Source organism: Rhinopithecus bieti, unplaced genomic scaffold (genome assembly GCF_001698545.2).
Source record: "Rhinopithecus bieti isolate Rb0 unplaced genomic scaffold, ASM169854v2 scaffold_13352, whole genome shotgun sequence".
In the NCBI taxonomy this organism is placed as follows: domain Eukaryota; kingdom Metazoa; phylum Chordata; class Mammalia; order Primates; family Cercopithecidae; genus Rhinopithecus; species Rhinopithecus bieti.
The window spans coordinates 1,251,018-1,269,234 of NW_016808026.1; the positions used below are offsets into that span (position 1 = coordinate 1,251,018).

An 18,217-nucleotide genomic window follows, 5' to 3' on the forward strand; every position below is an offset into this window, starting at 1 on the left:
ATATAACAACTAGATACACACTTTTGATAATTTAACTACAATTTCTTATGCCAACCCTGTAGCATAAGAACAAGCAAAAGGCAAAGATTTATCTTTCCTGGCAAGGATTTGAGGAGGAAGAAGATGGAAATAAACAGAATATTAAAACAGAACAAATTATTCCAAGCACAAGAACCAAAACTGTATTATTAATTAGAAATTAGTAATTCCCCAAAAAATTCATGAGTAAACAAAATGAAGCACTTAATACTATGCCTAATTAATAAAATAAGAAAAGTTAATATTAAGTCATTTACTACTTACCAGATATTATAACTAGGCTTTTACAAATTCATATTCTAACTTAATATGTTCATTATTTGCCATAATGTGCCTTAGTACATTAAGACCATATTATAGGTACGGTTTGCACATTTACTTCTGCTATTAAGTGGTAAGTTCCTTGAGACAGAATATTTTACTCAGCACTTACTTCCACCCTCCTTGGCACAAGGTCCTATCAGGTGCTTGATACATGTTAAATGAACTGAATTCATTGCCAACAGGGTGACTATACAGCCTGATTTGTCCAGAACAGTTCTTGTTTTGTCACTGGTGCAGCATAATTAAAAATAATGTATTATTTCGCTTTCAAAGTGTCCTGATTTGGAAAATAAATTACCTGATAACACTCGGTGTAGACAATTAAAATTCTTTCTAAAATCATCAATACACTTTCCAAAGTGCAAACGACAATCGAGCAGGGCACTGAGCAACGGAAAATGGAGTAGCAGAGGTGAAAAGAGCAGGGGAAGAGCAGAAATAGATGGTAGCATAGAATACTGAAGCATCTCACCATTTCTGTTGCTTGCTGATCTCAATAGAAAGCAAGTCCTGCGTTTTGAGATTCTTCCAAAGGCTAGCTCTCCATTTAGACCAGCACTGAAGGGGCCCTAGTTTCTACTGGGGATGCAAGGATTTCAGAAAGCTTATACTCCATTAAACATTACATCTATAGCTCCGTACTGGCCTCAGAAAAAATGCAATGAGGCCAGGCACGGTGGCTCATGCCTGTAATGCCAGCACTTTGGGAGGCCAAGGTGGGCGGATCACTTGAAGTCAGGAGTCTGAGACCAGCCTGGCCAACGTGGTGAAACCACGTCTCTATTAAAAATACAAAAATTAGTTGGGCATGGTGGTGCACGCCTGTAGTCCCAGCTACTTGGAAGACTGGGGCAGGAGAATCGCTTCAACCTGGGAGGCAGAGGCAATGACTCTGTGTACCCAGACTTACCTTTGGAGACAGCATCCATTTATTTTTAATAATATAATTCCATTTATTTTTAATAATATAATTGGAATAGATTTCATGTATTATTCTTCCCATTCCATGTTAGAAAGATTTTGTAAGATGAGACTTAGAAAAAATAAGCCATGAATAAGGTTTTACTCACTTCTGAAATGGAGTATTTTATTGACGTATAAATATATTTAATAAAAACACACATTTTGTTATGGCCTGAATTGTGTTGCCTCGAAAACTCATATTTTAAAGTCTAACCCTAGTACATCAGAACGTAACTGGATTTGGAGAGACAGTCTTTACAGAGTTAAAGAGTTAAAGTTAAAATGAGGTCATATGTGTGGCCCTAATCCAATATGACTGGTGTCCTCATAAGAGGAGGAGATCAGGACAACACACACAGAGGGGAGACTGTGAAGAAAGTAAGACACCATTTATAAGCCAAAGAGAAAGAACTCAGAAGAAACCAACCCTGTTGACACCTGGATCTCAGAATTCTAGCCTGCAAAACAGTGAGAAAATAAATTCATGTTGTTTAAGTTACCCAGTCTGGGACATTTTGTTATGGTAGCCCTAGCAAGCTAATACATATTTCTAAATATATATCTGAAATTCAGAAGAAAAAAAAAGATTAAAAAATGTAAAATATCTTTACTTCTGATTTCTTTCTTCAAACAGAAATTTATTGAAGGGTATTATCAATGTTCAACAAGAGCCTAGTGGTCTAATCACAAGCAAACAGCTAAAAATAAGTATAATCTAACTCTTGATTAGTTGACACAAAATTCAGAATATAGTACTGTATCTGTCCAAATTTCCAACTTTTCATAACTTCTCATACTCTGCATTAATCTGCATAACTCAGCAAATCTGCATTTGGAAGTGATCAAAGAACATTATAAAATCATACATGGTAAGAAAACTGATTCAAAGGGTAAGAAAGACCCAATTAGATTTTAATGTAACAGAGCACAAAATGCTCAATGATATGGTATCAGACTCCACATTGCAACTAACCTTAAAGAAACTACCTCTTTTTGAGTTTTGGTCTAGTATCACAGAATATTCATGATTATCTGAAAAAGGCTATTAAAATATTACTCTCTTTTCCAATTACACATCACTGTGAGGCTGGCCTGTCTCCTAGTATGTCAAACAAAGCATGATGTTGCAAAAGACTGAGTGCAGAAACAGATAGGAGAATCTAGCTATCTTCTTTTAAGCCAATCATTATTTTATAAAATTATAAAATAAAGCTGTTCTTATTGATGTTTTTTGTTTTGAAAATATATTTTCATAAAACTATAGTACATATTGATGTAAACATGCAATAGGTTACTGTTATTTTAATTGTACTAATGAGTTTTAAAATAAATTCTCAGTTTTAATTTCTAACATAGTAAATATTGGTAGCTGTAGCTCACATAAACAAAAACTCTTTTAAGTCCTTGTTATAGACTGAATTGTGTCCCCCATCAAGCCCATATGTGGAAGCCCTAACTACCAATGTGACTGTATTTGGAGATACAGCCTTTAAGGAAGTAACTGGGGTTAAATGAGGTCATAAGGATGGGGCCCTAATACTATAGGACTGATGTTCTTGTTATAAGAAGAGGCACAAGAGACCTCTTGCTTTCTCTGAACATTCATAGACAAAAGGCCATGTGAAGATACAATGAGAAGGTGGCCAGGAAAAGAGGTCTCACTAGGGACCAATCCTGCCAGCACTTTGATCTTGGACTTCCAGAACTGTGAGAAAAATTGATGTCTGTTATTTAAGCTATTCACAGTAGTATTTTGTTGTAGCAGCGCACGTAGACTAAAACAGGCCTCAGTAGTTTTTAAAAGTTTATAATGGGTCTTGAGACCAAACCTTTTGAAAACTACTGAATTATATAGTAACCATTTGGTTGTATAAATTAAAATGTTTGTAAACAAGCAACTTTATAGTTACAACCTGGAAAAGTAATTAAAATTCTCATTATTCAAAATGTAAAGAAAAAAGGAGAAGGCCATCTTTAAAATAACCTTATTGTTATTTGATATATACAATTATGTATCATTTGAGAACATATTTTTTAAAAAGTGAAACAAACTATGAAAAAAAATTAATGTAGGCACTGAAGCACTTGCTTTGCATCTTCAGGAAACTAGGCTTGTTGATGTGTTTGACTAGAGCATACTAACCCTTAGAGTATTTCTTAAGTCTATAAACTTTCTGAATACAAAGTCAGACATAAAACAAAAGAACAAGATTTGCTTCATGTGAGGAAAAAAGAACCAAACGAATTACAAGATGACACAAAGAAGTTAATCAATGGATTGATAAATACACTAAGTGCAGTTTTAACCACACAAAACTTACCAATATAGAGAAATAATAAATGAACAGTAAGAAAATCTGTTTCAATATATGCAAAAATAAATATTTTAGTTCTCCTAGTAACTGTGGTTGATATAGCAAAAATGGTAACAGAGTTGTGGAAGTGACCTAAGAATAAAAATTTTAGTAGTTGTAAGTCTTTAAGTAATTATAAAGTTATAAAGTAATTATAAGTTATAAAAGCCTAGATGAGTACAAAAAATACATTTACCTCAATGATGAATTTCCGAATTTCATGGATACAAGCATATTGGGTTGCTTTTAATAGCAAATAAACTGCGTGCTCAAATACAATAGTTTTATGTAGGGATAGGATTAGAGCCTCAGAATCACATTTCAGTAAATTTCATTTCACATAACTTTGTATGGAAAGAAAATACTAATTCAACTTGAGCTAACTTTTCCCTAGGTTCAATGTTTGGATGAAAAAATAATTATGCAGTCCGTTTGGAAAAGTATAATCAATCCATGGGCATGCAAGTATCAGTTTTATCTTATGAGAATTTCTCCATGTTCCAGTTACTTCATTCCTTATTACATGCTGCAAAAAGCAGTAATAATTTTTATAGCCAAATATCACTTCGTAAGATACCAGGTGGCTTTCAATATTTACCATATAAGTCATGCATGAAATTTAAACATTACAAAAAATGACTTACCAGTTGACACTCCTGAAATATGCACATTTTCAGAATGTTCTGCAAGAGCACCATTTCCTAAAATTAAACATAATGAATAAACTAATATCCAAGATAAATTTATAAAATTTTTCAGATCCTCCCTTTAAAAGAGAAACAATTACATAGAGCTCCTTTTAATATTGAGAAGCTAAAGTTTCTTATAAAAATCTTCAAAACAATCCCAGGAAGCTCAAAATCTTAAGTGTAATGGGGAAAACAAACATTTTAGAAATTTCAACAATGTAGTGTTTATAGATAAAGATCAAATAGATAGATCTGATCAACACCAGAAAGAATTTTCTATCAATTAATAATCAAAAGGGAAGTCAGTACTGTTACAAGAAAAAAACAGAACACAGCTTGTTAAAAATAGTATTCCCCGAAAAGCATGTTCAAATCAGCGACAAGTTGGTGTAGTAATTTCTGTCAGGGCCACACATGTTGGTACTTTAAAAAAAAAAAGAAAAGAAAAGTCTTGCATTGTCTTCTAAATCTTCAAAAAATCTTTCAAATTTTCTCACCAACAATTCTAACAATCTTAAGTATTGGGAATATTTATTCCCTCAAATTAATGTAAACAATGTCTCTTCAGATATTTGTCTTAAAATTTTGTATTTCATACATCATTAGTTCTAACCCATTAGTTGGATCTGGCATCACAACAGCTCAGAAACGGAGCAGAGAAAGAATTCTCCTTGGAGTCAGGTGGGGAAGGAAGCTAGTCAGAAAAGCTTAGAAGGCAAAAGCAGAATTTTCTTTCATGGTTGAGAGTGGAGAAAATAGCAAATATTATAATTAACAACTTTTTGTTTACAACTATCACACTTCTATGATTGCTTGAATATTGTATCGCACCCCCCACTCCAATGCACTAAGCTGTAGGAGAACAGAATTTGTGTTTATTTGCCTCCCCCCGTAGGCACAGTTTCTGATACAGAAGAGGCGCACAAATAGCTGATAGATGAATAAATGAGGGATGTCCTGATGATTAAAATGAAATCATGCCCATTAAGCACTTGATATAGGGCCTGGCACATAGCATTGAACAGGTGTTGATTTTTGTAACTGTGTAAAGTATATTATTATTACTAAAGAAAAAATAACAGCGATAAAACAGTATTTTTGGTTCAACTACAGCTATACCCTTCAAAATGAAAACATACATTATGTTTCCCTCAAGAATGAAACAGTGGAAATGATGAGATACGAGGGAGGGCCATATTAAGTATACAAATAAGTGATTATATTCATTTTAAGTACTGTGCATTGATGCAAAAAAAGGCACAATTTCTTTTTCTCATTTATTGTTAAATGCCACACATATAGAATTGAAATGACTAGAAAGACTGTACCAATTTCTTTACCACACACAATTTATAAAAACAAGCAGCAGAAACAAAACATGAAACTGATTCAATAAAACACTTAACAAGGTTTGCCAAAGGTCAGTATAAACTGCCTAAATCCTTGCCACTCACGAGTAGACTAGCAGTACTGGCCACCTTGGGAGTGTGTTAGAAATGCAGAGACTCAGGCTCATTCCAGATTATGGAATCTGAATTTGTATTTTAACAAGATCCTCCTGCACACTCAGTGATCTATATGCACATTAAAGTTTGAGAAGCACTGGTAAGGTTTGGGCTTAAACCTTCTACTTCTATATTATACACAGCTACAAACCATAGCTATGTAATTTGTGATAGCAACGTTTCCAATATCCGTAAGATAGCATATTAGGCTCAGGAGAGTTTTAATATCAGATTTTACTTTTTTAAAAAAGAGACAGGGTCTGACTATGTTGTCCAGGCTGGACTAGAACTCCTGGACTCAAGCAATCCTCCTACCTTAGCCTCCCGAGCAGCTGGGACTACAGGAGTAGTCCCAGTTAAGATATATTTTAAACATGAAATTTTTCCAGTTGGGTAAACAGAGCAAAAATAGAAGGCAAAAAAGCAGCATAATGTAATATTGAAGATTGTGGATTCTGAGCTATATTGCCAGGATTCTAAAACCAGCTCCATTACTTACTTGGTGTGCAAGTTACCCAATCTCTTTGTGCCTCAATTTCATCTTTTAAAATGGAGATAATACCTACCTCATAGGGCTTAGTGAAATTCTTTATTAACAGTAAAAAAAAAAAAAAATCTAAAACGATTATCAACATGCACATGAATAAACTGATACAGCCTTATAATAAAATATTCAATAAACAAATAATTATATAGGTACTAATTGGATACACATATTAAATTAAAAATGTTTCAGATGAGCAGTAAAGTATGATTTAATTTTAACTTTAAAATTATGTATGTATAGTTTATAATATGCAGATGTTAAACATGTCATATATATGTCTATGCATTTACATAAACACTGATGAGCCTAAGGGTATATACAATCTGTGGAGGAAAACCTCTAGAACTGGAATTAGAGAGGAAGTTTGAATTGTATACTTTAGCACTGGGCAAATTTGTTACAAACAGGCACAGATTTCTTTAAAAATTTTATTTATATTACAAAAAAAGATAAACAGATGAACAGAATATAGTTCATTCCCATCATTCTGGATAAACAGAAATGTGATAAATATCGTGCCAATTATATTAAAATTTCATTGAAGTATTAACGGTTTTAAAAACTGGTTAACCCTTTAAAACAGAAAACATGATACTACTAATTTCCCAGACATTTACTCTAGCTTAAAAACAATCCTATTTAGAAGTTAAAAAAAAATCAGTGATAACTTCTGTTAACATCAAAGTGATGTTTCTGCTTCTGAACATCACTTGAAGAAGTGGGCTACTTAATTTATGTGTACTGCCATTCTAAAAAATATTTTACAAAGATGTCTTTTTTGTAAAAAAAAAAATATTTTTTTACAAAAATATTTTTCAATCATTTCTAGGTTTCCAGCAGACAGCCCAAAGAAAATTGCTTTGTTAATACAAATTATATTCTCCTTAATGCCCCTCTCCCAAACCCCAAGAATATTTCATATGTACGAATATGAACACCCGCCACCAATCTTACTATGACTACAGTGTTCAAATGCAGTCATTTCAGATATTTTTTCAGACATCACCCTTTAGAGATAGCAAATACTAAAAAAAAGTCTGATGAAACATTACTTACTTAACTACACATTAACAGCTAATTATGTAATGAAACAGTTAAGTAGATAAACCCTAAAAAAGATTTTCAACTACGAAAAGTTTCATTATCACCTAAATCAGAAAATAGTTTGTTATGACAATTTTTTGGTCTCACTAAACACCAAGACGTAATCAACCATTCCCATTTATTGCTCTGTAGTTTTGACTGCAATATGAGAGAGAATCGACTAAAACAGATGCTATTTTAGGAAAGAAACTATACAACAGTGATATGGAGCTTGAGTTCTCGAGTCAGACTCCTGTAATAAAACCCCAGCTCTACTATTTATATAGTCATGAACTTCAAATGACTTCTAAGATTCAGTTTGCTCACTTATATAATGGGGATGTTATCGTAAGAGAATGTCTAAATTTATAGTCTCTGCATCCCTGTTGCTTTATCTTTCTGTCTTCTTTTATATATTTCTGTCCTTTTTATTTAAGAACTAAAGTTCTTAAGAATAGCTAATGAATACACCTAAGATTTGATATATATGTACCAGCCAAATCCTAAGTGCCTTACAAGAGTTCACCCAGCTAATCCTTTAAACAACAGTTCATTTTACAAATGAGAAAACCAAAGCTTCTAGCAGTTTAGTAATTTTTTTTCCAAAGAGCTAGTAACTGGATGGATTGAACATTCAAATACATAGTCATTAAAAAGTCTGTATTCCTCACCTCTTAAAAGAATTCAGGCTCAATACTAATTCCCATGACATTAAAAGTTTGTGTTCCTTGCTTTTTTTTTTTTTAAAGGATTCAGACATGAATATATTTCTTGCTTATGTAAGAAATAGTGCTTAGCTCTCAGAATTAAAATCTACCTGCCACAGCATTCCAATTTGTAAGAAAAACATTGGTTTAAAAGTTAAATGACTGGCAGCTATAAGAAACGAAAATGCTCAGCTTCCTACAATTTCTTTTCTACTTCTCAGTGAGAGTAGTTATCAAACATAAACACACATATATATATACATATAAACCAAAAAAGCAAAGATGGTTCCTATTTTATTGTACTTAAGGAAAAAGTTCACAATCTTAATAGGGCTTGTCAAGCTCTCCACAGTCCGATTCTTCCTAACTACTTCTAAATCTTTCTCTCTTGTGACCCACTTCCCATTCTCTCTCTTCTTTCCAGTAATAATGGATGTCTTTTAGAAAGGTATCAACTGTCTCTCTTGCCTTTGGATTTTCATTAAACATTATTTCTTTAGAGAAGATATCTCTTGATTCTCCCATACTAGGTTAGGTCATTCTGTTATAGGCTCCTTTAGTATCTGACACTGTCACTTTCTGAAATTTTATCACATTTGTTTTATCTGTGTAATGCCTATATTCCTTACTAGATCTTAATTTTGGGGTGGGGGGAGTATTCTGATGGGACACAGCAGGGTTTTGTTTTGCAACTCCAATGACTAGCACAAAACATAACACATAGCAGGAATACTTTAGTCCATATAAGTAAGAGGCATGCAGAGTCCCTGCTCCTGAAGAGTTGGCAATCTGTTGACAAAATAATTGAAAATATATAAAACAGAAGCAAACAAAATATAAAACAAAATATAAGTAGCAAGCTTCCTATTCAAGGGGAAAGCCTACAGGCTTTTCTACTAAAAGTAGGAATGAGGACAGGAGTGGCCACTATAGTTACTAATATCAGACAGTGCAATTAGACAAGAATTGTTAAAAAAAAAAAAGAAAAAAAAGTAAAACTGGGTCCATATGCAGATTATATCTACTTGGAAAACCCAAGACAGTCAACAGAAAAATAACTATAAATAACAGGAAAATTTAGTAAAGTAGTAGGATATAAAATAAGCATACAGAAATCCAAAGCATTTGTAAATACAAATGACAGCCAGTTGGAAGACATGGCAGAAGACCCCATTTTCAGTTGCAACGAAAAAAGATTTAAAGAAAAAAACTCATGGAACTGCTGCTGGTTATAAAAGAGGAAGTAGCAACAGATCAGCAATTTTGCTGTGAACAATTAAAAAAACAGAAAAATATGTAAAAAAAATGCAGACACTGGACCACAGATAGTGTAAGACTGTGATCCCTGAGAAAAAGGGAAACAAATTAAAGTGAGTCCTATTACTGCCCTTTCTATCTGGAGACTTCCTGGATTCTGGCATATTGAGGGAGAACCCAAGCAAAGCAGGGAGATCTTGCTAAACTGAGGAGACAGAGATGAGAGTTTAGAGGAGCTCAGGCAACAGAAACATTCAGAGTACCAGTATCAGTTTTTTAAAACAACAACGAGAAACACACACAAAAAAACAAAGAAAAACTCCAAAATTTGCCTCACAGTCCTAGTCTTAGGCTGAACGTCAAGCTGCACATGGGTAAGGTGACACCTTAAGAACAGATGTCACCTATTAAGAATAGGCAAAGAATTGCTGCTGAAAGCTTAAATAAACCCTTCCATCCCACAAATCTGGAAGATGCTAAAGTTCTGACCAGCAAGAGAGAACTCTGAAGTGGAGAGACCTTGATAAATGCATGGGTATTACTAGACCAGGAAGCCCACCCACACCTTAGGAGCAGGGCTAACTTAACTGCCAAGTAAAAGCTACTCTGTAATTATCCTAGCAAAGCTTTAAAACAAGCTTCAACTAGGACTCTCAAAAATTGCCAGTGGGAATATAAAATAGTACAACCACTTTGGAAAACAGTTCTTTCAAGATGAACATATAGATATATGATCTAACATATAGATATATTCCCACACCTAGGAAAGGGAAACTAAAACATAAAAAAGACAAAAAAGAATTCCAAAAACATAGAGTAAAAGAAGAAACACAAAAGAATTCATTCTGTATGATTCTATTCTATAAAGTTCTAGAACAGGAAACAATTATCTCTAGTGACAGAGAGATAAGTGGTTGCCTGATCTCTCTGTGTTATTTTGTCCGGCTGTGTGCTGGCTTCCTCATCAGCCTGACAAAATAACTACAGCACTTCCAGGTACCACATCCAGGGGAAGAGAGAGTATTTGTATCTCATCACTTACAACCAAAAGCCTTGATATTCATTCTGTTTAGAACAGCTTAGGTCACATGCCCACCCCTGTCAAGGAAAACAAAATGGAATACGATGATAGATATAAGCCTAGAGTGAGGTGTTGAATTACATTTTCTGAAGCATTTAAGGGCATTGTTAAAAAGAGAAAAAGGATAACTGGATGGTAGGCAACCAACAAATAGCTACTATAGCATTTCCCTTTCAAATAAAATCCAATGCCTTGTCCTTGCATTCAGGATCTACATAGTATAGGCTCTAAATATACTTTTCAATTTTAAATTACCATACTTCTTGTGCACCAAACACATTAGTCTTCTGCCCTGTTTAAAAAACAAAAACAAACACAACCACCACAACCCACAGCCACAAAATTCCTCTTTTCCCTGTACCTTCACTTACCAAACTTTTAGAGAAATTTCAAGGCTCAACTAAATGTTACCTCAGCCATAAAGCTTCTGGAGATCAACCCAACCGGAAGTAATTCTTTAAAACTCCTATGGTCAACATTTTGCATCCTTTAATGAATGAACGGATTCAGGCACTGACTATCAATAACTGCTAACATCAGGAAAAAAGGACAATGAGACATCACACATCATGGGCCTCCTAATGGAAGAACACAAAGGAGAAGAAACCTGAATTTGATCAAGCCGCTATCTAAAGCGGCACTGACTAACAGAACTTCCCACATGATGGAACTGTTCTATCAAGGCACTGCCCAATATGGTAGCCACTAGCCACATGTAGCTATGAATCATTTAAACTGAGCTTTGTACTTTAGCAACTAAATTTTTCATTTTATTTAATTTTAATTAATTTAACCTTAAATTTAAAATAGTTAATGTGGCTGACGGCTACTGTATTAGGCTTTATAGCTCTATACATTTACCAGTTTACTGAAAAAGCAAACAACAGAGGACCATTTAAAATCATATTACAGAGGAAACAAACTCCAGAATGAAAAACTCTAAATTGTTTCAACAAATATATATAGTTTTAAACTTGTGGAGGAAGTCCACAGATGGAAAGAGGCTTAAAGGAAGTATTGAATAATTACAAACTGTGGACCTCATTTACATTCTGATTCATAAACAAACAGGACATTAATGAGACAACTGTAAACACAAACCACTTTGGTTTTATAAAACCGAGGAAAAATTAACAATCGTTCCTAAGATAATGGTATGGCACTTAAATTGATTTAAAAAGAAAGCATACTTGTTCTTTTAGCGATGCATTCTAAAATATTAGCGGATGAAATGAGGTCTGGTATTTCTTCAAAATATGCAGAAGAATTTAACAGGCTAGCAAGGAGGCAGATTGGCTCTGGGTTAATAACTGCTGTTAGGGCCTAGGTTTTGGGTACATAGGGGTTCAATATCCTGTCCTATCTATTTTCACAAATATTTGAAATTATCCATAAGACTTTTTTAAACAAAAAAATAAAACCCTCTGATAGCATATTATACAACACACAAAATATTCTGGATTTGAGATTTGTACAAATGACTTATGAATCTTAAAACATGTAGGTGAATTAAGATCAGGGTTAATATCATAAGCATTGTTTTATTCCTTCAGTATCTTAATCTAGTATCACATATGCAAATTATGCAAAATAAATATTTCCAATAATTATAGTGTGAACTTTCTTATTTACTTTTATGGGAAGACAGCATTGTAAGGAAACTTATAGATAATTCATGTCAAATTATGTGAGAAGATAAAGAAAATGAGGGAGGAGGGCTCAAAATCCAGGTCCCAGAATCCTCAAACCTGGTATGTTGTAGCCTGACCATCACTTTTTATTTGTGAAGATATATATGCAGAAAACAAAGCCAGGCAAATACATATTTCTTTTTTACTACCTGTAAGGCCAAACCCTAAGACAGTTTGCCAAAAAGGCAGGCTTGATAGTGGAGGCCTCATTTTGCCGGTGTTACATGTCGGCAGGCCTAAAATCTAGAATCAAAGTGTGCAGAGTGGTCCCTTTCTCATTGATTGAGAACATTTTCAGTGAATTTTGGCCCTCTGCTAAATAAGATAAGGGTGGGGGCTCTATCCAAGAAGGCTGGTGTCCTCTTATAAGAAGAAGAGATACCAGAGATCTCTGTCCACACATGCTATGTGAGGCCATGTGAGGACACAGTAAGGAGGACACTGCATGCCAGGAAAAGAGGCCACACCAGAAATCAACCCTGACAACACCTAAATCTCGAACTTCTAGCCTCCAGAACTAAGAGAAAACAAATTTCTGTTGTTTAAGCCACCCAGTCTGTGGTATTCTGTTATGGCAGCCCAAATAGACTCACACACCTACCTTCCCCATGTGGGTCTAGATGAAGATTTTTGTGAATCCCTTTCAAGTGTATGATGAATTCAGTACATTCTTCTAAGGAAAGGCTCCATAATATCTAACAAATACCTACAATGAGATGTTTAATTTTGTCAAAAAGGTTAAGAAATCCCTGAGAAAAAAGACATTTTCCTGATTGATTTAATTACTGGTATCCTAAAAGTATTATTTCTGTAACTTTTTAATTGGGCCATCCATTATGTATTTATATGAACTAGCCTTGAACATATTTACCACTTAAAACAATAGTAATAATTATTTATAACATTACTTTTAATGAAAATATACATTATAATTTTTAAACCCCATTCTTTTGTTGTTGTTAAGATGGAGTCTTCCTCTGTTGCTAGGCTGGAGTGCTGTGGCGTGATCTCAGCTCACTGCAACCTCCAACTCCCTGGTTAAATAAAGCAATTCTCCTGCCTCAGCCTCCCGATAGCTGGGATTACAGGCATGTGCCACCATGCCCAGCTAATTTTTGCATTTTTAGTAGAGACGGGGTTTCACCATGTTGGCCAGGATGGTCTCGATCTCCTGACCTCATGATCCGCCCGCCTCGGCCTCCCAAAGTCCTGGATTACAGGCGTGAGCCACCGCGCCCGGCCAAACCATATTCTTAATGGACCTTTGGGAGTTCAGTGTTTTCATATGTTTAGACTTCCTGTAGTATTATGTCAGTAAGATTTTATGTTTGAAATGTCTTGGAAATAAGCATATAATGACAACGAACTACTATGTTGTTTAAAGTACAAATACTAAACAAACACAAGCTCCTAGTATTCAAAGAATGAATCAGGTCCCTTAAAGAACATGCAGAGATCTTATGCATCCTACTGCTGAGCACCTCAGTGAGTGTTCATACAGATGAAAATCATCTTCTCTATTCTAAAATTAGCTTGAGCTACTGACAGAAGAGCTCACAACATAAACTGGAAAAGGAATTTTAGGACTACTAAGTTCAAAGGTTCCTACCTATTACTGTGGTTCACAAGAATGAATATGAGTTTGAAAGAATTCAGAACTCCAGGAAAAAAAATTACACACCTATATTTCTTACAGTAACAGCTTTATTGAAAGATATTTTATATCACAAACTTCATCTTTTTTCAAGTGCACAATGGGTGGTTTTTAGTACATTCAGGAAGTTGTACAACCATCATCACCACCATCTAATGCCTGAACATTTTCATCACCCCCTCAAAAAACCTTGTACCTATCAGCAGTTACTCCTCCTTTTCTCATCCCCACATCCCCTAGCAACAGGTAATCTAGTTTTTCTGTCTGTATGGATTTGCCTATTCTGGTCATTTCAAATAAATGGAATCATACAATATGTGGTCTTTTGCATGTGGCTTCTTTCACCTAGCCTTATATTTTCATGATTCATCCATGACTCAGTACTTCGTTTTTGTGGCTGAATAATATTCCATTATCTGGATATATCACATTTTATTTACATATTCACTAGGTGACACACATTTAGGTAGTTTCTACTTTTTGTGAATAGCATTGCTATGAATATTTATATACAAGTTTTTATATAGACATGTTTTCAATTCTCTTTAGTATATAAAGAGAGTGGAACTGGTGGGTCATATGGTATCCCTATGTTTTCCTTTCTGAGGAACTGCCAAACTATATTCCAAATGGCAATGCCATTTTACATTCCCATCAGCAACATGTAAGGGTCCATTTCTCCACATCCTTGACAACATTTCTTATTGTCCATCTTTTTCAATTTAGCTATCCTATGGGTATAAAGTGATATATCATTATGGTTTTGATCTGCACTTCCCTAATGAGTAATAATGTGGCTCTTTTCATGTGCTTACTGGCCATTTATGCTGTTCTTTGGAGAAATGTCCATTCAAATCCTTTGCCCATTTCTTAATTGGTTGGATTGTCTTTCTGTTATTGCTGAGTTGTAAGAGTTCTTTAGACATTGTAGATATTGATCTCTTGGTTAGATACATAATTTGCACATATTTTCTCCCATTCTATAAGCTGACTTTTCACTTTCTTAATAGTGTCCTTTGAAGCACAATTGTTTTTAATTTTCAGAACAGCCTAATTTACCTATTTCTTCTTCTGATGCTTGTGCTTTGGTCACAGTTTGTAATTATACAGTTGACCCTTGAACAACACAGGAGTTGGGGGTGCTAACCCTTCTGCATAGTCAAACATCTGCATATAACTTTTGATTCCCCCAAAACATAACTTCTAGAAGCCTATTGCTGACTGGAGGCCTTAACAATAACATAAACAGTTGATTAACACATATTTTCTATGTTACATGTATTACAGACTGTATTCTTACAATAAAGTTAGCTAGAGAAAAGAACATGTCATTAAGCAAATCACAAGGAATAGAAAATGTATTTATTGTTCATTAAGTGGAAGTGAATTACTGTTTTCATGGTGAGTAGGCAGAGGAGGAGGAGGAAGTGGTAGAGAAGGAGTTAGTCTTGCAATCTCAACAGTGGCAGAGGTAGAATGAAGTTAGGAGAAGTTTGTTAAAGATACATATATGTGTGTGTTTACAGAATGCACATAAATATATATATATACACACACACATATACACATACACCTAAGAAGTATGCACAAAGACAATGAGTGCTGTTACTCAGGTATTTTATTCTCATTTAAGGAACTAAACTTTTATATACTTAAGTACAGGCACACCTCTTTTTATTGCACTTTGCCTTATGATACTCTGCAGATAGTGTTGTTTTTCTGTTGTTTTGTTTACCAAAGTGGAGATTTGTGGCATCCCTACATGGACCAAGTCTATCAGTACCATTTTTCCAAGATAAAGAGGTCTGACTCTCTTGTTATAGGCTAATGCAGCTTGTGACTTTAAGCTGAAGCTAATGATTATTTACCATTCCAAAAATCCCAGGGCCCTTAGGAATTAAGCTAAATCTACTCTGCCTAAACAAAGCCTGGGTGACAGCACATCTGTTTACGGCATTGTTTACTGAATATTTTAAGCCGACTCTTGAGACTACCCGCTAAGAAAAAAAAGATTCCTTTCAAAATATTACTGCTCATTGACAATTCACCTAATAGTGAATTGGGTGCTGGTCACCCAATAGTGCTGATGGAGATGTATAAGGAAATCCACATATTTCCTTGCCTGCTAACACAACATCCACTCTGCTGCCCATGAATCAGGAGTAATTTTGACTTTCAAGCCTATTATTTAGGAAACACATTTTGTAAGGCTATGGCTGCCACAGCAAGTCCTTTGATGGATCCAGGCAAAGTAGATTGAAACCTCTGGAAAAGATTCACCATTCCAGATGTCATTAAGAACATTCACGATTCACTGGAGGTCAATGAACTGTGACCTAACAGGAGCTTGGATGAAGTTGATTCCAATCCTCATGTATGACCTTTGAGGTGTTTCAAGGCTTCAGTGGAGGAAGAAACTGCAGAGTGGTGGAAATCGCAACAGAACTAGAATTAGAAGTAGAGCCTGAATATGTGACTGAATTGCTGCAGTCTCATGAGAAAACTTTAATGGACGAGGAGTTGCTTTTTAGGGATCAGCAAAGAAAGTGGTTTCTTCAGATGGAATCTATTCCTAGGGAAGATGCTGTGAACATTGTTGAAATGACAACAAAAGATTTACAATATTACATAAACTTAGTTGATAAAGCAACAGCAGGGTTTGAAAAGACTGACCCCTATTTTGAAAGACATTCTACTGTGGGCAAAAGGCTATCAAACAACATCACATGCTACAGAGAAAGCTTTCATGAAGGGAAGAGTTCACTGATGTGACAAACTTTATTGTTGCCTTATTTTAAGAAATTGCTACAGCTACTGCAACCTTCAACAACCACTACCCTGACCGTCAGCAGCCATCAACACTGAGGCAAGACCTTTCACCAGGAGAGGAATTATAACTTGCTAAAGGTTCAGATGATCATTAGCATTGTGAAGCAATAAAATATTTTTAAATTAAGGCATACATTTTTTTAGATATGTCATTTCATACTTAACAGACTATAGTATAAACATAACTTTTACATGCACTGGGAAACCAAAAAATTCATGTGACTCACTTTATTGTGACATCCACTTTATTGTGGAGGTCTGGAACCAAACCATATCTCTGAGGTACGCCTGTATACTGCTTTTGCTTCTAATTTTTCTTCTTGGTTTATTAAGCTTTATAGCTTATTACTAAACAGTGGGTAACTAGCTTGTAGATTACATTATAACATTTCTGCAAAATAACTAAGTGGCCTGCTTTACTCATATTATTATGTATCAAGCACAGTACCCAAATTGATAAATCCAGTACATGGTTCGCACAGTATAGGAGAAGAGTATACTGAACTAATAAAGGTAGTTTTTTCTTTCTTTCTTGTTTCCCAGCGGGCAAAATCTTTCACACTGTGGGGCTTGTGACTGAGGCTCAGAGGGGACAGTAAGAGACTAGTGATAAAAATGTTAGAAACCTTTAGTATCAACTCTATTTTATTAACAGTTGATGTAACTGAAGTACACAGAAAAGGGAAAGGCAGTTAACTTTATAAAATCAGCTTTGTTGAGGTATAATTTATATGCAAAAAAATCCATCAACTTCAAGGGTTTGGTAAGTACTAACAAATATGTCCAGTCAAGCAACCAACACTACAATCAAGACACAGACCATTTCCATCACCCAAAATAGCTCTCTGATGCTCCCTTGTAATCAATCCTGTTTCCACACCTTTAAAACCACTAATCACAGTCAACATTTAATAAGCATTACACATGGTATGAATTCACGACGTATTATTAAATCTTCCTCCTAAAGTTGTAAGAATACATCCATCGTCCCCACAATTCTATAGCTAGTAAGTGGTAGAGACAGACTCAAATCCAGATTTACCCAATTCCAACATTAAAAATAGAGAGTATTCACCTAAAAAAACTGAATTTCTGGGCTTCTTTTGAAAAAAATTTAGTATCTGTGTATTATCTATTTCTGCATACATACCTACTGAGCTGGATCTGTGGCTGACCTCTTTTAGAAGAAGCATGCCATTTTTAGGTGTCCAGTGCCCACTACCTTCCCCTGTCATTCTGAGACCAATACCAGGCCCTCTTCATTCACTTGTGTTACCTTCCTGGTCTTTGTCAGCACTTGAACTTGTGACCCCACGTGTTATTTTGTGAGACAAATTTTTAAAAATTAAAAATCAGAAAGTACACAAAACAGTCAACTTACACATGTAGAAAAATATGTGGCAGATATATATGTGTTATATATAATTATCATTACGTATTACATTATACATAATGTATTAATATATAACAATTATATTTATAATTATTACGTTA

General features: G+C 34.7%; 1 protein-coding gene across 2 annotated transcripts in view; it reads right to left on the reverse strand.

Moving 5' to 3' along the window:
* LRP12 (LDL receptor related protein 12) overlaps positions 1-18,217 on the reverse strand; it is a 63,866-nt gene that overhangs the window by 38,752 nt on the left and 6,897 nt on the right. The window contains exon 2 of one of the 2 annotated variants that reach the window (XM_017885201.1): positions 4,325-4,381. The exons of the other annotated variant lie outside the window; for it this stretch is intronic. Within the exon in view, the coding sequence (XP_017740690.1) occupies positions 4,325-4,381 (57 nt within the window). The remainder of the gene's footprint in view (positions 1-4,324; positions 4,382-18,217) is intronic. 2 annotated transcript variants of the gene reach the window in all.